At 45.4% G+C, this 27,819-nt stretch overlaps 1 protein-coding gene across 2 annotated transcripts in view; it reads left to right on the top strand.

The window, feature by feature from the left end:
- MNT (MAX network transcriptional repressor) overlaps positions 1-27,819 on the top strand; it is a 60,566-nt gene that overhangs the window by 20,308 nt on the left and 12,439 nt on the right. The window contains exons 2-4 of one of the 2 annotated variants that reach the window (XM_006276444.4): positions 4,461-5,040; positions 8,618-8,659; positions 9,316-9,427. In XM_006276444.4, the coding sequence (XP_006276506.1) occupies positions 4,461-5,040; positions 8,618-8,659; positions 9,316-9,427 (734 nt within the window). The remainder of the gene's footprint in view (positions 1-4,460; positions 5,041-8,617; positions 8,660-9,315; positions 9,428-27,819) is intronic. The other variant, XM_006276445.4, reaches the window with a different exon arrangement.

Here is a 27,819-nt window from a genome sequence, read left to right as displayed (position 1 = left end):
ACACCCTTGAAATGAAGCTTTTAACACAAGGGACCCCAAGATTTGTGACACGAAAGGCCTTGTTGGCAGCTTGTCAGGAGCCTGAGGGCTGCACCTGCTTTGCAGAGGTATTTACATAAATATTTCTGATCAGTAGTGTGTGCCAGTAACCTTACTTTCCTGTGCTCTTATCTTCCTTAACGAATGAAAATTGCCCGTTGTGTGAATTTCAATTGACTCTACTAATCTGTACATCAGTAAGCAGTGTTGGCACCTTGGGGTTACAAAGGGAAGGCCAGGTGCAGGCCACATTTTTGGGTTCTACACTGTGATTATCCTGACTTGAATACCAGGAAATGGGACAAGAATTCATTCATCGTTGAGTTATTCCAGGATGAATTTGGCTTCAGGGTTTTTCAGCCCTAAGCAGACTGGCAGTGGCACCAGGAATTCCTCTTATCAGACCCCCCCAAATGTTTTACCTTTTTACAGATGGTTGGAAGTCCTTCCCCCATTCCTCACCCAACTCGGGCAATGCAAACAGGAACCTGGGTGCCATTGTGGGCACACCCTTGGCCTCTTTGAGCCAGGCTGCCTGAGCAGCTCTGATGCTGGAGTGCCTGATCAAACCTGCAGATAGAAAGCACAATTAGTCATCAGGTCACTGAGATTGAATTTCCTCATGCATCCTTTGCCAAGGCCATCCTGTTGGTTCTGGCTGCAAACCAGGCAGCAAACTAGAGCAAAAGAATTGCAGACAAAGGGCTTTTATTTATTAGTTATTAATGTTGTTCAGTTTAATAGGATCAGGCTGAAATCGTCAGTAGCTCTGGTCTCCATTGTTTACAGCAGGGGATTCCTGCTGATGGGTCTTTCCCCATTATTCCTTCCTTATTTTTTATGTTAATATAGAAAATGCCATTTCTGCAAGATAGGTTGGATTAGAGAGAGCCCAAAACAAACCCTGTGCACCAAGCCAAATCCCCCGGTTCTTTGAGGATATCCAGATTTAAACTTCAGCCTGGTCTTTTATCTCTAACAAGCTGAATCAAAGCTCTGACCATGAATGTCCCAAAATCTTGGGGGAAGTCCAGATTGCATGCGAATCTCCTTTCAAAACACTGACTTTCACATGCTTTCCGTCCAAGTGCTGAATGCACGTTGAAGGGTTTGGGTTTTGAGGAAGTGAACCAAATGCTATTTGTAGATGTTGAACTGTACTGATCTGCATCCCTGACCCAGCCTCTGCCTTGGTTGGGAACATTTTTTGTTATACAGCTGAGATTTGAACTAGGATTCTCAAGGTTTATGGGAAGTCACTGTAAAAGAGGCGTACAAAGAAGTTTTCCCTCCTCTCCCTCCTCCCCGCCAGCCAGTAGGCTCTGTGCAGAACTGCTCTCTGTTGGAATTCGCTCCGTGCATATCTTACAGCGCCTGCTGCCTTTACTTTCCATTCTGAGTCATGCGTCCAGCCTGCCATGCACGTGGGGCCAAAGTCTGCTTGCCGTTCCTCTCCTGCAAACCTGGTTGATTGCAATCAGACCTGTGCCAGTGTAACTGAAACTAGAAATGAGTCTGTATTTTTTTTTTTCTGGGAGGAAATATCCCATGTCATAAATCTCAGCTGCATTGACGAGCAAAAAAAGTTTCCAACCAGGACTGTGACACTGATCTGTAGAAATGTAGGGCTAGAAGAAAACTCAAGAGATCATCTAATTGTGCATGTGTGTTGGAATTTAAAAGGAATCCTGCAGAATCTCCTCACTGCTGTCTTCAGCTGCCCCACTAATCATCTTCAGCCAGAGCTTTGTGCTTTAGTGATCTGATGCGAAGAAGTTAGCTAACCAAACCCGCACACAGACGCAAAGCTATGCGAGCTATAAGATTGTTTGGTTTGGGGTTTTATGTCTGTTTTTGTACTGTTTTATTTAACGTGTTTACTTGCCTTAGGGGAATAGTATATCAGTGGAGCTGAGCTTGTCTCTCTTTCTCAAAGACAGGAAAGCCCCGATTAAGTGTAAGTTGACGTGGCTCTTGGCTGTTTGTTTAATTGGACTGTTCTTCCCATGTTTGATGCTGACCACTGTGGTGTGGGAAGAGGGATCTTCAAAGCTCTGGATGGATGATAGAGTTGTCTTGCATTCAGATAAAACTAGCGATGCAGTTTGTACAGAAGCCTGGCCCTCGATTTTCCTCTGTTGGATAACCTCATTGAATTCTGTTTTGTCCTGGCTTTGCTGTTTTAAGGGAAGGTTGTATAAAAAAGAAATGTGATGGCAGGGTGCAGTGTGAACGTTGTTGAGTCAGACCTCTCTTCCATACACAGAAACCCTTCTGCTTCTACCTGTGAGCCAGCCACCACCTCCTTCCAGAATAGGCCTATTTCACAATTAGGGATGTTGTTGCACCTGTTTTTAACATACCCAATTTGGCCATGATCAGACACAGGATGCCAGTGTTGAGGCCCACGCCCCTAGCTCAGCATGGCAGTTCTTGTTCTCCTAACCATTTGGAGGTGACGGGCAGAATCGTTGCTACGTGGTTGGAGCCAAGGGGCCAGATCTCGATGTAAGTCTTTGACTTCCATTATGGTTTGCACCTCTCGCACTTTGTGGGCAGCCAGTTATCTGCCCATCTAAGGAAGTGAGCTTTCTTGGTAGGTGTCTGAGCTAAGGCTGTGAGATGTCTAGGCGCCCAGGCCGTTGGCGCCATACCACTTGTATAAATAAATTTCATTTGTGCCACGTTCACACAATTAAAGCCAGAGACCTGGAACATATTTAATGAGGTTTATTTTGCTAGTCAGGACACACAGATTCCATTTACTTTGTCTGGCGTTGTAAAAACATACACGGGCTCACGTGCCTGTCGAAGTAAAGTGAAGGGGCCTGAATGAAATCCCCAGCAGCAACAAAATGTCGTTTATGGGCTTGATTCCCCCACTCCTCACAGCTTCATGTCGCAGTAAGTCTTTTGGGTTCAGTTAAATTATGTCTCACGGAGGAGCTCAGGCGGCTGCCAAGGAAGTCCGTGACAGCTAGCTCCCACTGATACATATATATATATATGTTTGTTGGATCAGGTCCTCGTGCGTGTAAACTGGAGGGCTCCCAAGCCCAGGAAATCTATCCTGCCCTGAACTCACCCCAGTGAGATCAGTTTTAACCCCAGGCCTGTGTGCTCAAAGTCTGAAGGGGTTTGCAGGGTTTGCCTGACTTGTGCATGCAGGGGTTGCCCAGGGAAAGGAGTAGGCCAGGATGCTGTCATTTCTCTGCTTCTCTTTGGGCTTGTCATTGTACCCCTTGAAGGGATGGCAGTTTTGCCATTATGGCTTTGAGCCCTTTTTAAGGCATTCAGTAGCATGAAAAGGAAGAATGGGAATGGGTTGCAGTGGACTGATTTCTTTTATTACCTAGTGGGTGGCAGTTTCTTTTTAGAAGGGCAGAGGTTTGAGGGCAGATATGTGTGGGGAAGGATCCTCTAGAAACATACAGCATCATTCAGGTGACTGAGGGTTGAATATCAAGAGCCTGCTCAAAATTTGCTGAGAGGGAATGGGGGCTGGGGCCGGAGCTTGCTTTGTCTTTAGTTTCCTTTTTTTGTTTTTCTCTCAATTGTGAAAAAGTTCTTGGCAGGGGCTGGGGGGATGGTGAGGGAGTGAAATAGGTTTGCATCATTTGTACTGGTGCCAGCGCTCCACATTTCTCTCTAGACTCCAGAATTCAAGAGGGGGTTGGAGCTGCACTTTTGCTTTGGGCCCTTCTGGCTCGGACAGTAAGTTCATAGTTAGAGGGTCTATAAAAGCAATTTTGTGTTAGCATTATAACAGCATTATGTTTCCAGCAGCACACTTGGCCAGGTCTGTTGTGAAAGAACTTTTGCCATCCTCTGAGTCAGACAGACAATGATTTGGGTCACGATAAAGATCTTGAAGGTCCGTTGGTTTTGTCAATTCTGACAAATACAGCATAGCAATATAGGTAATCGGGGTCTGGCCGACCAGAAGGGGCATTGAGCCCGGACAGCCTTCTGTCTGTGGTCCCATTGCTTGAGGCATTAGGGGAATGGGCTGGTCTAGCACAAAACCCTTTGCTCTTCCACCTGACTGTCTAGTTGGTTTGTTGTTGAATCTGTGCCGGACTCTAAAATCTCAGGTGTCAATCAGCTGTTTATGCTCAAGACTTGATTCTGAAGGTAGCCCAGGTTACAGATTAATAATCTGTGCCTGAACAGAGCAAAAATGTATGGAGGGAAGGCCATGGTCCAGTGGCCAGAGTACAGGATGAGGAGTCACGAGACAGCCTCCATTCCTGGCTCTGCCACCGACTGATTTCTTGGCCATGGCAAATCTCTTCCTCTCCCAGGGCCTCATCAGCAAAATGAGGCTGATGGTACTTAGCAGCTCTGAGAAGAGGCTCCTGGCTAGAGAATGCTGTGTGAATGATACTAGTCCCTGCTGACACTGTTTCTTTCTTTTACAGAAGAAAACGAAAAGCATGAAAAGCTCCGTCTAGAAAGAGAGGAGGAGCAAAAGGCCAGCGTCCCAAGGGTTAACCATGCCATTCACGCCGAGGAGCTGCGCAACGAAATCCCGGCAGTGCCCATTTCTCCCCCTGCACCAGCGCCACCTCCTCCCCCACCTCCACCGCTAGCTGCTCCTATATCCGTCATTCCCATCCCTGTCGTCACAAGCCCCCCACAGCAAGCAGCCCAGACCACCCTGTCCCCTCCGCTCATACGCCACCAACCCCTTGTAAGCACTCCCAGTGTCAGCAAGGAAGCGTCTTCAGTTGCACCTGTTATACAGAGACCGTCTGGCCCGTTGCTTCCTGACGTCAAAGCTGCTACACCCCCTTCTGGGAGCCCCAAGCAGTTACCGCAGTATGCAGCGCCAGTACTGGCCATCTCTCAACACCACATGGTGCAGCAGCCCATCCAGCCCCAGCCTCAGCCGCATCAACCTCTGCAGCAGCATCAGGCACCAACCTCACAGCTCAACACTCTTAAGCTGGCTCCAGCAGAAGAGGCCAAACCAAATGAGCAGAAGAAGCGACCTGGAGGGTGAGTGCACAGAAACTTCAGGAAACATCTTAAAAACGGGGCGTGTTTTAGTGACATAGGGTCCGTGGAGTGTCCTGAAGGTGAGGGGAAAGGTGACCTATGAATGCTGTATTAGCCCTAAGATATGGTTGCTTTGAGGAGGGATCTCAGATTAGTACCATGCAGGCTTAATGGGTATTTGAATAGATTTGTTGGTAGTAAGGTTTTAGTCTGGTTTGCCCTGATCAGAGTACACAGGGATTTTCGTCTGGCCCAGCGCTATATTCTAAACCAATTTCCCTAGACTAGACTACCCTACCAATCCCAAGAGGTCTCTGACACAGTGTTCAGCCCCCAAGCCATATCTGCAGCCCCAAAGCCATATCGGGGGAACTGTGCCAGGATCCTGAGTGCAGCAGCCACATTTACATTTGGTTGCAGTTAGTTTAGTATCCCAGTGCAGGCGATATTTTGGTTATTCACGTAATGTGGACGATAAACTTTAGTTAAGTAAGAGGTGAGCACATGGGCATCCTGCTTAGAAAATGAACATTCTGGGTGGATGTGCGGAAAGGAGCAGAGCAAACAGGCACATTGATTTCCCTGGTGGATAAGTTCTTTGAGGTCAGTGTCTCGGTTCAAGAATTAAAAGGAGAGGCTGTCAAACAACATTATCTAAAAGTGATAAGTGAAGTCCGCTCTCTAAGAGGCACAGCAGAGGTAGTGTCTCTGCAAGCTTCGCTTATGCTGACCTGCCAGTATGTCTCTGTTTTTAGGGGTAGGTCTCTATGGTCCACTCAGTCATCAATGCCTCTGCTGTACTGCCTGCAAAGGTGTCAGAAGTGATGTGGTTCCACGTAGCCTGGACTGCGGCTAAACAAAAACCTTCTGTCCAAGCCAAGAGCTGGCCTTGTCCCTTAGCTCATTACCAAGCTGGCTGGGTTTGAACTGATAATGAAGAGTTTCCAAATTCTGCAGTCCCTTATTTATACCCTGTGCTCCCTGGTCCCTTCTGCATCAGTTCTCGGCCTTGCTATAACGTGACTGATGAAAGAGCAGGAATGGAGGGCTGTGAATTCTGCCTGGTTGTGGCACGAGAATCCCTGGTGTTGCTGAGCAGGATGACTAAGGAGTAATATTGACCTGGTTTTTATCGACTAAAAGGATAATGGCTGAAATATATACCTCCCCTGCTCCTGAGGCATAAAGGAAATGATAGGATCCATAGATGTCGATGTATCCATGTAGATGTTTCTGTCCCCTGCCTGTTTCTCTGGGGAAAAGAAAGGAAAAAAGCAAGCTCTTTCCCCCCCCCCCCAAACTATTATTAAAATTCCAGACAGAAAGCTTATGATATTTAGGGTCTTATTATCAGAAGCCAAGTGCAAAAATGCCTGATGAGCCTACTAAGCGAACAGGTAGTGATCTCAAGTATCATGCACATATAGCCTGTGTCCGTCCCACTGTCAGGATTGCTTGTTAGGAAGGGTTGTGCTAGTGGCCAGCAAGCTGTATAACTATCCACCTGGGCATACACAGACCCCTGATGTATGCAGTGCTAGCGATTTCTTTTCTGATATAGGTGATCTTTGGGTGTCTGCCTTTGGAGAATCAAGCCTGTGTTCTTGTTTTGTAGAGCTAACTCCATTTTTATAAGGGCTGGAAAAATACGGCTTCAAAATTGGTCACTGAAGCTGTGGGCCTTGGGTCAGTTTGTAGGACATCCCTGTGAAGGACAAACAATCTCCAGACTATGCCTGTTTTTTCTAGAGATTTCTTACAGTGTGCACGACACTTAACCATTTGGCCTCAAACTGATGTGCTTGTTTCCAGAACAACAGAGCTATTCAGTTCTGTACTACATAAAGACTTGTCTGGATCTAAGGCCATGTGCACCCTACAGCTTTTTGCTGGCTGAACTGTCTCAGTCAGGGGGTATAAAGAGGTGTGTGCTGGCAGAAGCCCCCAGCGTAGGTGAAGTTATAGTGGCAGAATTATTACTTTTCCCAGTGTAGCTTGTTTCCCTCCTGGGGGTGGTTTTCCTATCCTGGTACTCGATACCAATTCACAGTGCAACTTTGCACCCACACTAGAAGTGCTTTGCGGGTGCTGGTGTCGTGTACCAGTATTTCTGTAGTGATAAAGAGCCCCGAGCTAGATATAGCCTAAGAGCACATGCCATATGCTGAGCAAGCTGGCTTGTAAATGCTGCCCTGGTGAATGCATTTAGGTCAGACACCTCAAGGTGCGTGCTTGTTGTCTCCCCTTGTCTTCCAGCCACATGCATATGGAGAAATTGTTTATTCAGTTCATAAATGTTTCACGGGAAAAGGCCCTTGGCTATTTATTTTTAATTGATTGAATAATTCTGGCCCTTATTTAAAAAAAAATAAAATTCCAACCCACTACTTTGCTTCCAATCTATTTTTAATCAGAAGTAAATAATCCCTTTGTATAGACTATATGGAAGATACATGACATCTCTACCTGTTACTAATATGGCCCATTGCCATTGTACCTGATCATCTAAGATAGCGATTCTTAATCAGGGTGCCACAGTACCCTGGGGTGCCTTGAGATCCTTTCAAGAGTGCTGGGGGGGTGCTACATGATGTTAGCACTGTTAGGTGTGAAAACATGATTCACAAGATAAATCCAGAGATTTTAAAGAGGAATCCATAGTGTTTAAGAGTTTTCTGACATGTTGTGGTCTTTCTGAGTTCTCTGCAACAAAAAGAGTTGCTCTGTTATTTTTCTGTAGTCAAAAAAATGAGTGAAAACTGAGAACTGGCATTTTCTGATGGGTGCCTCAAGTCTATCAAGGAGTGCCTCAAAGCTAAAAAAGGTTGAGAACCACAGTCTATAATACGCTTTTTTGTGAAGGTGAGATGGTGTTTATGAATCCATTTGGCTTTTCCCAAAGTTTTTTTGTTTTGTTTTTTTCCCCTCTCTTTCAAAAATCTGGAGCTAGCTAGCCCCTTATCCTTTTTCTCAGGTGGTGACTGGAGAATTCCTTGATTATGTTATTTCACATTCAAATTTGGCCATGTTATTTCAGTTACAGTGGAAAACTAAAGAGATGTAAAGTACGTCTGCCAAGTGCCATATGCTTTAATTTATGACTGCACAAATCCTACCCCCACTGGTGGGTGGATATAGATTAGAAACGGGTCAGAATCCTGGCTGCAGACTCTAGGCCTGCATACTACAGTGATTAGCGCTACATAAATACCTAAAATGCATGTTAACGTAGATACCACCAAGCTGCGCATCTTGCCTCTCTCTGCTGATATATACACTTAATATATTAACCTATGTATACCCAGTGTCCAGAAGATACATAATATTCTGTGTATGTCTGTGAGATACGGTTTAATTTATATATTATTTATATATATAAAATAGATCATATGTATAGTGTATTTAGATCTATAGTGTATATAAAAATAACATAGAAACTGGTAATTTCTAAATTATTTTGATAGTCTTTAAAATTTCCCCCTCCATCTAAATACACACACACTGCTGAAACCTCAAGTTGAATGGCAAGAGTTCTAAACTTGACACTGAGTTTATCTTTGTTCTGTTTGGGTTACAGGGTTGGGACCAGGGAAGTGCATAATAAATTGGAGAAGAACAGGTGGGTAGAAAGCCACATTTTATATTGCAACTCCCTCTCTTTTGCTCGTAGCCTATAGATAAATGTCTTTTTCAACAAAATTCATAGTGACCTGAATGAATCTTACAATACTACCATGCTTCCTTTTAGCTGATTTTTGTCTCTTTTGCTTCCCACTGTGTTTTACTGAGCTACATAATTGGATTACAATAATACTGCAAAGCTATGCTCCTGTGCAAACACCATCCTTACATGCATAGTACTATTATTTATCACTTGAATTCAAGTAGCACCAGGAGGTCCCAACCAGTGGAGGTCAGAGCTCCATTGTGCTGTGCAAACATATAACAGAAAATGGTCTCTGCCCCAAAGATCTTACAATCTAAATGGATCAAGTGGGAAAGGGGTGGGAGGATAAGCAGAGGTATGGAGATGGAAGGATTTACCTAAGATCACGCAGCATTTGGAAAATCAGGGAGTGGATTTTCAGTCTCTTGCATTTGACTTTTACTCCTGCCACTGGATCTGCTGACTCTGTTTTAAGCCTGCAGAGAGTCCCGGTGACTAAAAGTCACAGTTTGCCTGATTAGGGCCCAAATGAAGTTGCACTCCTCAGTCAGATCATCATCTGCCTTCGGTTCCCTTAGAATAACAGTCAACCTGTGTTGTTTCTTTAGACGTGCACATTTGAAAGAATGCTTTGAGACATTAAAACGCAACATCCCCAACGTAGACGACAAGAAGACCTCAAACCTCAGCGTTCTAAGGAGTGCCTTGCGATACATCCAGGTATGTGCAGCCTGCAGCGACTGCTTGTTACTGCAGGCCACCCAGTCAAAAACGCTTTATTCGTTGGAGCTTAAAATGCAGTGTTTTTCATTTCATTTTCATTTAAGTTGCTTGGTTTCTTTGGTGTAATTCTTTTGCTCTGAGTGCATATGAAGGTAAAAGGAACAAGAAAATCAGGGTTGAATCATTTGTCCACACCAGAGCTCTGCACTCTCTTTGAATCTCTTGCATCTTCTCCCCTGTTTATCCTGGTCACAGAAATTCCTAATTAAGCACAAGTCATTTGCCCTGACGGCAGTGCGTTTTGGGTAAAAAATCCACCCTGGTGCAGTGGGGCAGATGAAGTGCCGTGCACCATTAGCACCCTATTTAGGGGGTTAAAACTGGCAGAAATCTGGCGTAACCCTTGTGCTGTTTCCTTAGATGAGGGTAAACTTTACTCTTGAGCATTTGTTTCCCTGCTGCCCCGAAGCACTTGTATTTCTTGTGAAAGATTTGAATGTGAAAATAAGGCTTGACTACATATATGACATACTCATGGGCAGAAGTTGACAGAAAGCTTCTAGTTACAGACCTGGAAGCTCTGAGTGGCTTTGAGATGAGAGGGAGTCAGAGAGAAACTAAGGATAAAGGTCAGTTCTGCTGTAAGCAGGCCAGACTGTTGATACCACGGGTGCACAAGTGTTCGTGTCTGCAGTTCTGTTTTGTGTGCGACACTGTCAGCAGTGAAGGCCAAAAGCCGTTGTTTGTCTTCATGGCTCTGTATTCACTCACTTAGCAAACTTTTCCTTATTTAATATTTGCAGAAGTGGTTAATTAACAAGAAACTCCCAGTGCTGTGCCCTGTGGTTGGGAAGTTGCTGTGCTAAATCCAGTTCAAACCACATTTAATCTATAAAATAGAAATTTACTCACTTAAGGGCCCAGCCCTGCAATGTGCTGAGCACGCTCACATCCTATTTGTGCAGGTACTGAGCACCTGTACCTCCTGATGATTTCCCTTGGGAGACCCAGTGTCCAGCAGTTTTATTCACTGGAGGTTAAAATGCAGTGTTTGCATCTTTTTCATATAAGTTGCTTGATTTCTTTGGTTTAATTCTTTTGCTTTGTATGAAAGTAAAAGGAACAAGAAAAATCATGGTTGAATCATTTGGACACCTCTTTAGGATCAGACCATAGCTTAGCCCTGGGCTTTTATTAGCCTAAATCACTCCCTGTCTTTGCCAAGAGGAATGGCTTCAATAGGGGAGGCACGGGGCATGGAAGCTAGACACATGTTAATGGTACTCGGCAAACAAAAGACGCAAAGCAGTGTTCCTTAGAAAGGTCATCTCTGGAGATGCAATCGTTTTGCAGCTAATGGGCATCGGAAAAGTCGGGAGCCTTTCATTTGATTTCCAAAGCAGGTTGCTGTCAGTTAGGAGCTGAGCTTCCATTAGCACTAACAGAGACAGAGCTATGTGATCGCCTACTCTTGCATTCGGGAGTTGAGTCCAGAGTCACGATGTCACGAACAGAGACGTCTCCGGCGTTGTTAGCTGACACTCTATGAATATTGATACAAGTGCAGATCTCGCTCTGTGTAGACTCTGTGCTCAAGCAGAATTTTTATTCGGTGCTTCTGGAAGGCGGCTTGAAAGTCTCTTTGAGGGTGTCAGTGGGGATGACTGGTGCACTCTCTCTGTACCTTGGATCCGTTGTGAAATACGCTGAGGCTGAGGAATGGTGCAGTTCTGTGCTGCTCCATGCATCCATACTATCAGCTCTTAATTGCTGGAAATTAAGCTCTTGCACTAGTTACAGGGAGCACTTTCCTGATGATGGAGCTGGTTGTAAGAGGAGAATAAATATTCCCAGGCCGTTAATGAAACTCACGGTCATGTCCTTAAATGCCTGGGAAGCATAATCTGCATTTATGAGTCTGAAATGTAACTGTTGACTCAGAAGAACATTATGTCTCCCTTAATTTCCATCCTCTTCAGTTCTACCTCTGAATTGCCTTTTTCTTTGGTCGCCCTCTCTACTTAGCAGAGCTGTTGTCATTTTCACATGCCGGAGCAGCAGTCAAAACCAGCGTTGTACCGGGTTTACACCTGTCTAACTCCTGTCAGCGGATGGATGCCTTGAGAGCTGTGTACTGGCTGTGGGGACTGTGTGGGGAAAAGATGTCTATGCTTTCCTGTACTCCCCCTGCCTGAAATTAAAAGGCATGTCAAGGGAATATAATTGGGGCATACTTAGCTGTTCCGTCAAGTGAAAAATGCAGAAGTGCAGACGGTTTCCATGTTGTTGTTTTGATGCCACACTATTACAGAAATGGCTTCAAACCAAAATAAATCCTCAATGTGTAATTATCCCCATTCATCCTTCCATTAAGTTTACAATGTCTCCATCATGGTGTCAGAGCACTGCGGGCACCTGCTGTTAATTTCTTCCTATTGTGAAACCTACATTTTGGTCTGGGGAATTGCATGATGCAAAGGGAGGAAGAGAGAGAGAATGAAGCGTTTAGAAAAGAAGGAAGCAGCTGCTTTTCCCCACGTCTTCTCCAAGAGCGACTTTTCCCTTGCGTTAGATGTAGTACTGACTGTCATAGTAGGGTGCAAAAAAGCACCTGTGAAAGGTGACCAAGCCAGGTATGCAGATGCGCTAGTATTAAATAGATTGTGAGTACTACTTTAAACCTCTCCAGCTTCTCTCGTCTGTGAAAATAGCCAGGGTTTCAACAAACCCAGGAGACCTGTGACAGCGTCACAACAGCACTTTGCAGTGCCTGTAATGAACTCTGCTGTGGGAGAGATGGTTTTAAGTGTGCTCTGTTCACCGCTAACCTGGATTGCCATCTATGGAAATCTGAGTGCGACAGTAAACGGCAGCCAGCTCCCCGCACGTAAATCGCACGAGGAAGAGGGCAGCCGAGGTGACTTCCTCGTCAGGGTGGCTTTGGAGATAGCAGTTGCAAAGCCTGCAGCAGGATTTGACGAGTGCAGGGCACGACAACCCGGGACCTCTCCCGTGCCCAAACCCCGGCCGTCCAGGTAGCAGGATGTCCCTCTGCTCACCCTGCAGCTAAGCAGGGCATCGGAGAGGGCCGAGGACACGCGCAGCTGCAAATGACCAGAGGCGCCCTGTGACCACAGATGTTACTGCAGGTTTACGGGAAGAGAATTGCTCGCAGCAGAGTATCTGTACTTAGGGTTTGAGCCTGCCCCACACTCAAGATAAATCGAGGCCGACTCCAGGGGCGCGATGGAAACGGCTGGCCGGGTGAACAACGCGGAGTCACGCTGGAGTGGGAGGAGGGAGAAGTGCGCGTGCTAAGGAGGGTGGACACAACTGGGGCGGGTACACGCTCCTATTAATTGCGGGTGCAATCAAAGCGGCTGTATCTATTTAGGAATAAGGTGTGTGTGGGGGGGGGGGAAATCGCTCCAGATTGCCCGCACAGGCCCTGCTAGTCGCATCGGAGGTCTGCGACTGCTGCCGCCCCCACCGCGAGCCGGGCGCAGGCGCGAGGCGGGAAGGTCACGGCGCCCCGCCCCCCTCCCTCCCCCGGGCGCTCGCGCCAGCGGCCACGTGGGCAGCGAGCACATGGCCGCCCCGGTGACGTCATGGCCCCGCCCCGGCGGCCACGCGGGCGAGAGGGGCGGGGCGGTGCCGCTTGTGTCACTCCGCGTGACGTCAGCGTCTGCCGGGGCAGCCCAGGCGGCTCCTGTCTGCTGTGATCCGCTGGCTGCAGCCCGGCCTGGGGGTGGGGGTGGGGATGGAGAGGGGGGGGCAACCAGGCACAGCCCCAGCGTCCTGCCCCCCAGCAGGATTTCTGCCTGACGCACAATGGGGCTCTGGTGTCACGGAGTCCCTTTGCAGCAACTTCTTCCAGTCTGGGTCCTTCCACTGAGCCCCGTCCCATCCCGTCCTTCTTATTCGTCCCCCAGCTCTTCTCGTGTCCATCCCCCCCTTTTTTCCCTCTCTCTTTTCCCACGTGCAGGGTGCAGGAGACGGCTGCCGGGCCCAGACAGACCCCAGGAACTTAGGAGTTGGCTTAATTTATTAATTCACAAAAGAAGACTGCCAGGCCTGCCTGCAGCTCCTAGCTGTACACATGAAACAGATGGAAAATTGTTACGAAACCCACTGGCAAGGCTAAAATGTGATCCACCTGCCATATTCGGTCTCAGCCAGGAGCAGCAGTGCAACCATGGGAGTTTTAAATCCTGCCTCTGTGTTCCCTGCACTGAAACCGGCGGTCTCGTGGGGGTATAACCTGGCACAGAGTTTGCCTCTTACCCTGTGCAGGGTAGCTCCCTCATGCTCACCAGCGTTTGTTGCATTTTATTGTCAGTTTTGGTTTTAGCCTCGGACGTTTGGCACTTTTTTGTAAACGAGTGACTGACAAAGCACCGTGCAGATAAGGGTATGATTCAGCCCGTGGGAGCAGCCAAACCTTTGTGAACCTCCGTGCCACTTGGGTTCTGGGAGCAATATAGGGTTTTTTAGTTCCTCTTTTTCAAAACGACACTGAAATAAACCTTGTCCTTATGAATTGGAAATGTTTTCTCAATCCAGTTGCCCACAGCAAGGGGCTGCATCGCAAGAGCCGTGCACCTTTGGCTGGGAATAACCAGCTCAGAGAAGTCAAGCATTAAATGGATGTAGAGACTGAGATCCCCTTTTGCTCCTAGCATTAGGCCCTCCAAATACTGAGAGACGCTGGCAGAGCATCCTGGGGAGGAGTTTGCAGGCAGCTGCCCACATTGTGCCTCTTCTGTCTGAAGGAAGGCAGTGAAGTGCAGCGTCCGTGGCTAGCAGCCTGATTCCTTTCACAGAGGCTAAATTCACACCACAAATGGAAGTATAATGTGTGGCGTTAACTGGAATCTTGTAAGATACCCACGTGAATCTAGCGTATTGTTCATTTCTAGGGAAGTGTGTCTGACTTCCTCCCCTGATAACAAGTACAGGCTTCCTCATGTAGGGAAAAAAAATGCAGCAAACTGATTTCAAATGGCCTTAGCTCACCTTGCATGACTGTCCAAAGCTGTATGATCACTTTGCAGCAAATGCAGTCATTTTGAGATTGAATTTAAAGCAAGAAAGAGTCCATAGCTACTCACTGTCAGATTGAAAAATGCATTTTTTTTTTTTAATGTAAACGGGGTGGGAGGGTTTGTGTGGGCATGAAACCATCATACGGAAAACATATCGTAGTAGTTGCAGGCAGGAAAAGATCCACCAGAAAACTGACTTGATCCGGGTTGCTATGCCTGACAACATGTCTACTTCAGGTTCTGGTCCAATGTATAAGGCACTGAGCTGTTACTCAGGAAAGCTTAGGTCTGTTCCCGGTGCTGGTACTGACTCGTGTGAGATGGGTCCTTTCAGCTCTGTGCCTCTCTTTCCCTGTTGTCTTCCCCAATTAGAAACTGGCGTAAAGAGCTAAGTCTATCTCCTGCTATAGCTGTACCATGCCCAGCAAAGTGGTGCCCCTGTACTATTTGGTCCCTATATGTGCTTATATAATATGAATACTAAATTAAAGACACAATTCCTGACTTCCCACACGGGAAAGGCAAGCTAGTATAAATCAATTTCTCCACATTAACTGGTTGTGTTACTTGCTTAAAAAATAATTTACAATCATTGCACACAAAATGTTAAGAATCATATTCCATCCAGGAAGAGCACACACCAACTGCTGAAACTTCCTTAGCCTGCCGAAGGGTTTTTGAACCCAAAAGCTTGCTTAATAACTTCTCTCCAACTATTTGGGTTGGTCTAATAAAAGATATCAAATTCACCCAAGGAACCTTGTCTGCCCATGTCCTTAGACCAACACAGCTACAACCTACACCCCTGCAAGAATCATATTGAGCGTTTAACCTCACCCAAGCCAATTTGGTATTTTTAAAGTGGAGAAAAAGTCCCAGGAGTTGCAGTTTGTTCATTGAAACTGATACAACTCGCACATCCACAGCAGTAGAAGTGACAGCCCTAAGGCAAAACAGTATAAATAACATCCGGGTAATATAAAAATAGCTCTGCTTAAGAAGTACGAGCCCACTGTCCTTTTTGCTGATCCTGTAGATGGCTGGGCAGGTCAGAGGCTATTATTACGAGATGTCAAAGGGGATCTTTCAGCTTCCAGACAAGTGAATTGTATGAGGGTCCCACAGATGAGCTCTTCCAGGTACCTATTTTTTCTAGTTGATGTCACAACTTTTGGTTTTTTAGTGTTGTTACCAGTTGATACCACTTTGTCAGAGCCTGAATACAGGGCAGTTGTGGAAGGACATGGTTCATTCCTGTGCATTGCAGAGGATCAGACTGAGGCCTGCACACACCACTTAAGTCCCATCAAAATCCTCAAATTCAGGTGCAATTGCTGCATAGCCTTCGTGGGTAGGGGAGAAATTCAAACTGCACAACCAAGGGCGAGATCCTGCACCACTAAAGTCACTGGAGGTTTTGTCACTGACCTCAGTAGGAGATGGGTTAGGCATTACACCAAATAAACCACTCTTGTTTGATTAACATTAGAAACAATATTTCCCTCTGGTATGAGGACCACCTTCCTGTCTCATGGTTTTGTAATGAACTGAGCTCCTTAAGCCACAATGACTGACTTACTGATTAAAATTCCCCAACCTGAGCTGTGACGTCACATCTGACTATGACCCTTTTCATTACCTTGCCGTTGGAAAGCTCAGCCACAGCCCTGATACCACTCACGATTTTCCTGACTGGTAGGTAGAGCAATTACCTCCAGGAAAACTTACCCCACAGGAGCCTGGATGCTTTGCACAGTTCCTCCGTCATGTGTACAGCGCTCACATGCCGAGCGGTGCCACTTCATGTTGTTTACCTGACCTGATCCATTGATTCCATCTTGTCTAATTAGCCTGGATTTCAGTGCACAGAATAGAGGCTTCCCGCAGCAATAGGCTGTGGTCAGACACTGGGTGTCAGATAATCTCCAGGCTTCAGAAAGAGGACAGATATATTTTTTTTTCTTTTTTTTCCTTTTTTTTAATATAACAAGGAACAAGCAATTTGTAATGCTGCTTTGAAAGCGTGATACAGATGGTATCTTTCATGGCTAGGTCCTAAGATTGTGTCTGCGGGGTGCTGCCCTGCTCCAATTCGTTACTTTTGCCATTGACTTTTCAGGGGGCTTAAGTTTGCTCCCACTGAAGTCTCTCTGCAACAGGGTTATGTTACAACTTCAGAACATGCAACATTGAGTCACGTTTATTAAGAGGTTTAGGCAATGTGGTCCTAGATTTCAGGGCCAGAAGGTTCATTCAGCATCCGACCTCCTGCATGCCACAGGCCCTGAACACTTTCCTGAAGCAATTCCTGTTTGACTGAGAGTGTAACTTGTAGGATAACCTCCAGTTTTGAGTTAAACATTCCCAGTGATATAGCATCCACCCCAATAGAAACTTGTTCCAGTGATTACTTACTCTTACTGATAATAATTTGCACTTTATTTCTGGTCTGAATTAGTCTAACGTGAACTTCCAGCTATTGGATCTTAAACATTTCCTAGGTTAAAGAGCCCCGTATTACCAAGTCACTGCTTAACCTTCTCTTTATTCTGTTTCTGACATGAATGTTTGTGGGATGCAGTTATATTTAAAATGTAGTTGCATTTGACAGTAATTGCTTTTCCTTTGGGAAAATTGCGTATTCAATCATTACAAAAAATACTGGATTTCTATCCTGAATCAGACAGTTGGTTCTCTTGGTGCAGAACCATAGATAAAGCAGTGACCCATACCTGATTATGTCTGAAAGCAGCTGTGAAAAAAACACACGGGCCTGTGTTGCCCAATTGTGAAACTCTGCATGAAGAAGGTTTCCTTTTTACACTGGGAACAGTCAGTGGACTAAATGTTAGCATGTGCGGTTCCAGATGATGGGGAGGGGCTGTAGGTCAGAGAGGTTTCCTGCTCTTCCAAAAAGAACAATTCAGTGTTTTGCTCAATTTGGTAAATGTCAGATTTGTATGTCATCTTTGCCACGAGAAGGCAGCGGGGTTCTGTACAGTACTCCACACCCAAGGCAGTTTACAAAATGGAAATGTTTTTAAGTATTTTTCTCCTCATATACAGAAGTCTGTGTCCATCAAGCTGTTACCGCGTACGAAACAATTTAAGGAAACAGAGTGAAGTCTAAAACTGGACTTATATTGCCCCATAATGTAAACTTTCATTATTGGTATTTATTTAGTTAATTTAGGTAGTGATTACATTGCAGTTGGTGCTGTACAAGCATTGAGAAAGAGACCATCCCTGCTTTAGTTTTTCAGGAGGAAATACAGTTTCTTGCAAGCGCTCCAGTAGACGTGGGTCTTCAGGAGGGATTTGAATGGAGAACGGAGCAACAGCCTTGCACACTCCTAAGGAGTCCAGCAAAGTAATCATTTTCTTTTTGTTCTTTTTTTTTTTCCAGGAAGGCTGGTTGTGTAAGGGGCTAGGTAACGGGATACAGAGCCTTTCCTTCCTGAGCCAACCATTTTGAATCCAGCTCAGTTCCATAGTGACCATCTGATGCCTGTTTTGATGGCCTGGGGAAACAAGATTGGTGGTATCAGGCTGGCACCTAATGGACTAGAATCCCAAAAGACACGCTACCATGTTTAAATCTAAATGGCACCCATTGCTGGCACTTTCAGCTGAAAGAACAGAGATTGACTGGACCATGGAGACTGGGCTAACCATTCTTGCCTCAAAGGTCAGGACTGAGACAGGACAGAGGACTGTGGGGAAAGCTTGCCCTGCTAGTGCATTGGGGCATTATAGAAAGCTGGAGATAGCATGGTTCTTTCTTACTGTAATTTCTCTCCCTGGGGAACACAGGGGCTAATGGTCAGAGAAAGAAGTAGGCTATGCCACTGATTCCGAGTGCTGTGGGAGATCAAACAAGTTGCAGCATCTAGAATTTATAATATGGCCTTGCCTGCGTTGAAAGAACACATAGCATGAAATTGCAGATTTCACAGTGGTAGAGTTGAACAAGCCACCACAAGCTTTTTAAAGTGCAATAGTATTTCTGCCATTCAAAGCCAGAATGGCCATAAGGAATATGCTAAGATAAGATGCCACGAAGGGGGTCTTCTGAGACGCACTAAACATGTGAATGTTTGCAGCCTGGACCCAGGGCCCCAAGGCATAGAGGTCAGGAGTAGTTAGGATTCACGAGACTTTCTTCTCACACAAATTAGGAGATGTACTTCTGATTTCGATATATATAAAGTACACTGCCAGAAATTCACTGTGCACTTGTAAATTGTAATTAGCTAGTTATTAGGCCATTCAGTTACTAACAGATGGTTGCAGGAAAACAACAGTTATTGTCCATGATGCTTCACCTGAGTGATGCAGAGTTCAATCTGTGTTACACAATGGGACATAGTCACAGGTCTCAATTACAATTTTAGTTAGACATGATTAATCAATTACAAAATAAAAAATAAGAAGGACCTTGAAACTTTCTGTAGAGCCTCAGGAGCAAGCTCCACTGGAATCATAGTAACATCAATGTGACAGACTAGTAACACTGATATATTTAGAGGAAATGGATGTGCAGGTATGGATTACAGAGACTCCATCAACTTGAGCCATTTTATAGATGGTCCAGTGTTGTTCCTGGTTTTGTGCCTGCCCCTGGCTCTCCCTGCCACTGTTTGTGGTTTTACCTTCACATTTTTCTATTATAACAGTATTTTATATTCTTGCTGCTCTTGCTGAGAGAAGGACCCACACAAGCAGTGGGGGACATTGGATGACCTTCGAGAAACAATGAAAGTGCTTATACACTATGTGTTGTCAGATGCACTGTGCAAGCAAACTGGAAAAATAAGGTGGTGTTTTTTTTTCTCTAAGCTCTTTTTTTTCCTCTTCTACTGTTATCTGAAGTACCAATTGTCTTGTGAAAGAAACTGGACCAAAATTTAAATTGAGCACATCCATAAATCTTAGCCTTTTTTGCTGCGTTTTTGAATACCAACAATATGACCCTGACAAATAATGCAGGCATATCCAATATACAGCTCGTCGATGAAAACATGGCCTATGGTGTTTTACGGTCTAGCCAGTGGATGCTAATAGTAAGGGTATCAGGCAGAGACCAAGGTAAGATACCATGACACCATGCTGGGGCTCCTCATCTCTGCGAGGAACCTAGATGCTGTTTGACCTATCACACTGTATAAACTAAATTATAGTTGGGTGCTAACTATTGGGCAGAGGTTTGGTTCTCTTGATACATTTCCATTTTGGGGACCCAATTCTTAACACATAAGTGCCATTATCTCCCAAGTTCTTCCATGGCATTAGAAAGACCAGCATTTACTGCGTGTATCTTCCCAAAAGTCCAAGATGCTTATAGTTGAGTGGAAAATGCCTTTAAAAAAAGCATAATTAAATTTTCCATGCAAGCTCTTAACTGGGAAAGATACCTCATCTGTTTGTCTCTAACTCACATTGTGTTTCTAGGTAACTGACATATTTTTGTTAATCTATGGGCATTGTCCTTAATTAGGTGCCCCAGCACCATCAGCAAGTCTGGCTGTCAACTGCTGTTAAGAGATTAGTCTCTAGGATGCTCTGGAATTGATCACTGCAGCACTAAGTCACCACAGTGGGAGAGAGAGGACTCTGCTTGGGTCTTACTCTGTTGCAGCGAGGGCACGGAAGTGATCCTGGGATCTGGGTGCATCGTTATCTTTCTCAGCTGATCTGTATTTTTGATTTGGGGTAAGCTTTTTAAAAACACTTATGTGACTTAGGAGCCTACATTCTTTAGAGTTTAGTAGCTGCCTCAGGTTACTACGTGTCTCAGTTACTTTTGACAACAGGACTTAGGCTCCCAGGTTATTTCACCCCTTTTTGAAAATGTTCCCCATTCTTCTCTTTTCTCCCATTCTAGTTCCCAAGAGCCTGTCAGCCTGCATTTCTGCAATGTGGAATTTCTGTAAAACAGGAGCAGATGTGCCAGAAATGTACTGAAATCACAAGCTGGAGTCTCCTTGCCAGAGCTTGTTGTTTAGCCAGTCGTAGACAGGGCAGCTCCTTTTCTGAAAACACCATGCTTGCTGCATCTGTGTGAGGGTGAAGTCACCTCTTAGAATATAACAAACCTCTTTGGCTGCCTTCCTTGCTCAGCGTTAAGCAAGTGGAAAAACTATGTCATAAAGCCATTTAACACATGGCAAGTTAGATTTTTATGATTTGTAGATAGACCCACACCCCTTTTGTCCATAATCCTATAACAGGTTGTTTATTCTTCTGTAAAGGATCTGATAGATAGCTGGAAGAATGGCCATTATAATAATACATTTATTATATATGTATAATACAATTATTTTGCTGCAAAGGAGTACTGATAGAATAGGTGATAGATGGATAGCCAGCAGGCCTGTTTAGCCCTTCCTATTTTTCATATACATTATATGTGTATTTTAGTGTTTGCATAAAATGCTGCTTGACAGCCAGGGAGACTGAAGTCCCCACCTGAAGACTAGTAGCACGAACTTCCCACATAGTGACCCATTCTGGGTATGATTTCCCTGCAGTCTTAGTTTATGCTCCTATATACAGACCCTCAGGCACATATTAATTTGTACCTTGCTTGCATAGCAGGGGGATGAGTTAAAACCCAGCTGTGCTTTTGCTGAGGTTAGAACCCACTTACTTTGCAGTGAGGATACAGGCAAGGTCAGTTAGGTCACTTACAGTCCTCCTTTCCTTGGCTCTAGTTTGCTCAAGGGAACAGAAAAAGCCTCTCACAATTGACATAGGTGTCTGGGAAAGAATCCTAGAGCATCTCAGGCTGAGGAACCATGGAGCATACCTCCAGACACAGCCATTTGCAAAAAGAGCGAGGTTCATTAGTGCAGGGAAGGCTGTTTGTGGCGATGCTCACACTTGGGCAGCATGAGCAAGGCATTCGGTCTCTGGGTCTCAGTCAGTCTTTGACATCTCTGTTAAAACTGGGGCCCTTAGTGCTGGTGGTAGCAGTTTTATAGAACCATGTAGGACCCAAAAGTCATTTAACACAAGCCACCAAAGCAGGTTGCAGCTAATGTGAGTCTTTACCTACTTTAGACTTTGTATCAGCCCTTAATCATTTCTTAGTATCCCTAGGGAGAACACAGGCTCCAGTTTTTGTTTTGTCAAAACTCCCACAGACACCTGTGTAAAATATACTGTCATCTGACTTCTTGGGTATAGCTCTGTGTGGGTGAATTTAATTGTGTGGACCTGCAATAGTGTGTGTGTGTGTGTGTGTGTGTTTCTTTCCCTACACACTGAAATCTGCATCAGCAAAGAGGTTACTTTGAAAGGGTTTTTTTTCTTTGCATGATGATGACATAGTTGTGCAGAGACCTGTATTTTCCAATCTATGGCAGGAGGCTAAAGAAAGCAGGAACCTACGCTGCCACCGCTGCGAGATTTCATCTGTAAAAGCCAGCCGAATGAAGCAGTTGCCATAGAAACCCGAGTTTTTGTTCCCTTGGAAACCAGCTGGAGGTTTCACACATGCAGAATATGAAATACAACTCTTACCTCTGCTGCTGGGTCCATTCCTGCCAGGCGCTGAACTCTGTACTTCAGTCTTTGGTATTCATAGACTAAGGGGCCTGATTCTGCTCCTCTTGGTGTCCATGGGATCTAAACTAAGCTACTAACCTAAGTGCTAACAGTAGACTCCTTGTGTAAGGACCAAAGGCTTGATGCTATAACCCTTGCTCATGTAAGTAGTCCATAATGATCTGATGAAGGTTACTCGAATGACCAAGGACTTAGAGAACAAAACCTTTATGTCAGTCTTGGCTTAGTTGGGCAGTCTTTCATCCATGTGGAAAAACTCCTATAGAATTTAATAGAGGTGATTTCTATGGAAATGCAAGGCCGTTCTGTAGAAATTCCTCTAACATCCGCAGTACTTCATTACTGAGCAAGATTCAAAGAGGGATTAGACATTTACATGGCTAACAAGACTATCAAGAGCTGTTATAGTTAATACTAAGTATTTCAAAATATATAACCTCATGCTTCAGAGACTAAACAAGTCTCTGACTAGGTTCAGGGGGAACAGATTAGCCAACATCTGTCTACAGAGTCGTTTTTTGCATTTTCTTCTGAAGTGTCTTGTTATGATCCGTGTTGGAGGCAAGATATTAGACCAGCTGAAGCATAGGCCTGATTTGCTATGGCAGCTCTGACGAGGGGATTCTTTTCCATGGCACTCTGGATGTTTTGAGTCTCAGTCTTCTCCAGCAAGGATAGAAGTCTATGTGAAGTCCTGCAGCACGGTTCAAAAGAGCCCTCCAGAAATCCCCTATAGGAAAAGCTACAGGGATTTTCCCTCTCAGACTGATTCCACTGGAGAGTAAAAGCTGACTGAGGAACTCCAGATTTGGTGCAGTGGTGCTGCCGGTAGTAAAGAGCTGCAAGACCAGGCTGAAAATCCATAAATCACTTTCACGATCATTTTTCTGATGGGGGGGGATTCTTAATGGGCGGATGCCTAGTAATATATGTAGCCCGGCAGCTGAAATGTGCTCTTGGAAAAGCTCGTAATTGAAAGTGTGTTTTAAATTGCTAATATGATGTTTATAAGCGGAGCTTTTTAATAAGACCTTTTAAACCTCTCCGATGCCAAGTGCACGGCTAGGAGTATTCTGGAGGCAAAGGAGGGAGGAAGCGTTGGGCCATTATTTTCCACCAGACGTGAGAATAAGCAATTTAATTACAGCCAGCTATAAAATGGAAATATTTGTACAGTGACAAATGGCTGTTGCTGTGGAGAGACAGCAGCAGTTTGTTTCTAGTTTGTTTACCAAATAGTGGCAGGCAGGATGCACATAAGGGCCATGTTAGCGGCTTCGAAACAATAGGAAGAGCGAACACAAAGGGGCAAAATGTTACGACTTGCATTGCATTTTGTATTTGCTGCCATTAACATTGTGCTGTTTTTGCTTAATAATCCATGTGAGCAAAGGTGACTCTGAAACTGCCTGCTGCATGCCAAGGAGGAGAAGCAGGTTCTCGTGGGAAGCAAGAAAGAGAAACCATCGTTTGGGTTTTGATTTGTCGATGCCCATTGAAATCCAACGTGTACCGAGCCTACTCGCCACTGCCCTGGTACCTTTTGTTGTCTTTTCCACATGCAGCATTTGACCCCAGCAGGAGTCTGCCCTAACCCCATCGGCTGTGTCCAAATGTGCGCTTGCAGCGGCAAAAAGAGTAGAGGCACAAATTTGTGCTGCTTCTTTTTGCCACAGCACATGCCTCTGCATGTTCACTTTGTGGAGGGACAGATTGTCCTACTTTGGGCAAACTGCCCGTGCCCAGCTCCTCCTGGCTCACGTTGCACTGGAGGAGCCAGGGCACAACTGAAGGAGGTTAGATGCTTTGGCTGGCAGCGAGAGCATCTCCCTGGAGGACTCCATGTCTTTGGGCTTACACTCCTGTCACGTGCCCTGTGCCACATTTTCCAAGCAGTTTTTTTGTTTGTTTTGCTACCAGGATTTACTGGTAGCAAATTTTGCCCCCACGCTGCAAATTTGCAGCATGGGGCTTGTTTTAATATTCTCTGTATGCAGTTTATAGCGCCACAAAACATATACCCCTGCTCGTCTGGACCCGGCGATTGGTAGTATTTTTCTTACGTGCTTTGTAAACGCACCTGTAATGTAAATGACAGCACAAGGAATTTGGCAATCAGCTCCAGAGAGTTAGGACCCAGTCTTTCCACTCCTTTGAGCCCTTCAGCAAAGCATTAAAGCATGTACTTAATTTTCAGCACACACACGTATTCCTAGTGAGACTATGCATTATGTATTCAAAGTTAGGCAATTGCTTAAGGGTATGGGTACATGAACAAGCTACCGTGAGGTAAGCTGCAGTGTGAACAGCGCATTGGCTACTCCACAGCAACTCCCAATGTGCTAATTTTTACCCCACAGTAAATGAGGCAACTTACCCACTTTCATCACTTACCTTTTGGTAACTGATTGTGTGCACATAGCAAGGCTGAGGGCTGGATGGGGTCATGTGTTAAAGCTCATTCTAACTACAGCCTCGCTCTCCACACATTATATTCGTCTTTCTTATTTTTTTCTATTTGGGAGATGGAAAAACCTCCTGATCTCAGAGGAATTCAGGCTCTTCCAGCCCTATTCCTGACTCACTGGTGTTGCTCAGCTCCTGCTACTTAGCCTCTTATGCAGCTTAGCGTTTAACTTAGAAAGCAAAGAGGTTCTTGGAGGCATGCTCAACTGTTTCTCATCAGAGCCAGCAGCCCATGTGCAAAAATCTCCAAAGGACAAAAGGCACGGGTGCTTGAAAGTGAAAATCACAAAGTAGGATCCATGCTTCCTGTAACCGCCGTGTCAGAGCTGGTGTGTGTGAACTCCCACGCGGGGAGGCTTTGTTTGAGATTTTTCCATGCAGAAAAATCTAGAAATTCCAAGTTGTGGCTGTCACGGCAGCCCCCTTGCACTGTGGAGTAACAGTTGCCTTGGCAACCAATAGTTTGAAATTCTTGACATTTTAAAAAAAGAATTGCGATCATAAATTTGCACAGACATAAGGACAGGGGTTTTCACTGGAATCCTCCTCTTAGAAAACAACAGCCGTGGGAGATGGTGGGTTTGCTGGGCTGGCGAAAATCAGATTGCAGCCTCTGCCAGTGACAGGCTGCGTCTGAGATCAAGTCACATTCAGCTGGGTTTGGGGAACAGGTCCACGTGGCCCGGTGCAGTGGTGCTCAGAGAAACCCAGGCTAGCTTGATTATCAGAAGCAATAGAGCCATGCTAGCATGGTGCTTTACCTGGGCTAATTAGTCCTACCGAGAGATGTACTATATTAGCCCAGACAGTCCGCCATACTAATGTATTTCAGTGCCCAAACTAGTTTGTTTAGAGTCATCTCTACAGTAGTTACAGAGTCATCTAACAGTAGTTAGAGCCTTGTACGGTGTCGCTGGACCTTTGGTGTCCTGTGGATTGTGCAAAACGTAAAGCTGGTGCTGTGCGCTGATGGAGCTGGGCCCATTAATTGCTTCCATGTAAGTATCTGGATTTGGTCTCAGCTTTTCTTTTGGTTTCAGAACATCAGGACCACACATTTTTTGAATTGAACATGAGCTGTGATGAGTTAATTACAGTGGTGCTCGCTACCAAATGACTGCCTTGTTTCTAGAGTTGCCTATTCCAGAGGCCAGTAAAACCTCACTCTGCTTCCTCCCTGTCAGCTCAGCACAGTCCCATGGCCGTCTCCTGCAATGACCAAAATAACAGAAACCCCTTGTGCTGTTACCAGCAAATACTGTGAGATGATAGTAACACATGATATTTTTACAGTTGTTTACAAGATCCAAAAACTAAGTGATCCTCACAACAGTCTCTCAGGTAGGAAAGGATTTGCTGTTTTACAGATGGCGAAACAGGGGCACGCATTATTTAAATGACTTGCCCAAGGCCAAGAAACAGTGCGTGAATCAGGATCAAACTCTAGATTTTTTTGGCTGTAAATTGCAAATCTACTTCACTACCTTGCCCTCTCCTAAACATAACTGTGGTAGGTGACAGGGTTGCAGACCAGGTACAGAAGGAACTTGGGACAGTCACTATGAAGCACAGATGGTCCCTGGAGAATGACTTGCATTAATTGGCTATAAAGATCTCTTAAGTACCTACCTGAAGTATTTCATTAGGCATACTGTTACATGAGGTCATGGATGCTGCAACAGCGCATGGATGCACTGTTCAGCAGTGCAATTTTTAACACTCTTCCTGGACATGCACAAGGCTTGCTTCCTCACTGTCTACTTAGCATGCCGTGGAGAAAGTCAGTCTGAGCCCAAAAAACCCACACTTGGGTACTTGAACAGTGCAGCTGTGTCCAGATGAGCATGGCCATGCAGCATAGGGCTGTGGTGCTACGCACCACGAATGCAGGCGTTTCCATGTTGCTACCTTGAGGGGTCAAAAAAAAAAGCAGGGTGGCACATGTGGCAGCGGCGTGCTGCCCAAAACAGGAGCCTGGCTGGCTGGAGCTGTGCTCCGGGTGCTGGCCAGGCTTCCTACCACAGCTGCAGCCCCGGGAGGCCCCCAGGACTTCGGGTAAGGCTGCTGGGGCCAGCACAGTTGCTGGTCTGCACTCATCTGGATGCAGCCTGTGAGAAAACCCCTGTGTTATACTTTTTTGCTCTTAGACAACAAAAAAACAGTCAGATGGAATGAGGTGAAAATCTCCATCTCCTCTCCCCCAATAGTTACTAGGCCAAAGGTTTGTATAAAATCCCAACCAAAGGTTTTTATTTTTTTTTTTAGGGTGAAAAATGATAAACCAGAAAAACTAGGGCATTGTAGTAACACTGCGTAACTGTAGTGTCAGTGCTCTCGTAGTAAATGCAAGCCGTAGATCACTAACCTTGGATTCCTTCAGCGCAGCCACGACTGTCCTTGAGCATGCATTATCTCTGCAAGTGCTTGTTCTGTCACTCTGGGGGAAGGGAGCTCTACAGATGAAAAATGAATCCACTGATGATCTAGTGCTGCCAGGCTCTTTTCGAGCTGCTTGGTAGGTGGAAGGAATTTTGGGCCAATTTTGTGTCATTGTGGATTTGGGGCCTTTGTGTGTTTCAGATATCATTCGCTTTGGGAAGAGGGACTTCAGCTGTGCACGGTACCATCCTGTGCACTGGTGTTTAAAACACCCAAAGCAACGATAAACCCTGTGGCCCATTTTTTGGCTTCTCTCACTGCCATGTGAGCTATGTGGGTATAATGTCTAGTCATGATTTCTCACTCCTTCCTAACGGAGAAGTAACTGGCTCCGTGTTGCTGAGTCCAGTGGACTCCTGTCTGGTCCTCAGGTAGACGGATGATGCAGAACAATGAAGAGATGATTCCTAGGAGGAAATAACAAGTCTGTATCTTGGGCCAAATCCTCCTGTTACAGTAAAGAGGCGTCAGAGGCACACATGCATGAACTTCTGTCAGAAAATCAGAATTCAGGTGGAAGGGGGAAGAGGGAAGAGACAACTTAATGATCTGAGCACTAGACTGGGAGACAGGACTCCTGAATTCCAACCCCTGCTCTGGCATTGGCACTTAGCCTCTCCACCATAGTTTCCCTAGTCATAAAGGGAAAATAATACAGCTGGGAGGATTCAGCAGACAGCACTTGGAAACTGCAAGGGACATCTGTGAGCTCACCAGCGTGGTTGTTCAAGGGGTTTTTTTTGTGTTTGCATGTCCCACTCCATACTCAATCTGCCACCCTGCATATGTTTGTTGAGGGAAGAGAATGGCTCTTAGGCAGCAATGCAGCGAATGCTGTCAGAGTAGGCTTTTTATCTGAACCCAGGCTGG

Source organism: Alligator mississippiensis, chromosome 14, assembly GCF_030867095.1.
Source record: "Alligator mississippiensis isolate rAllMis1 chromosome 14, rAllMis1, whole genome shotgun sequence".
Taxonomy (NCBI): Eukaryota; Metazoa; Chordata; order Crocodylia; family Alligatoridae; genus Alligator; species Alligator mississippiensis.
Note: the sequence above shows the minus strand (reverse complement) of the source record. Positions and strands in the feature narration are given on the sequence as shown.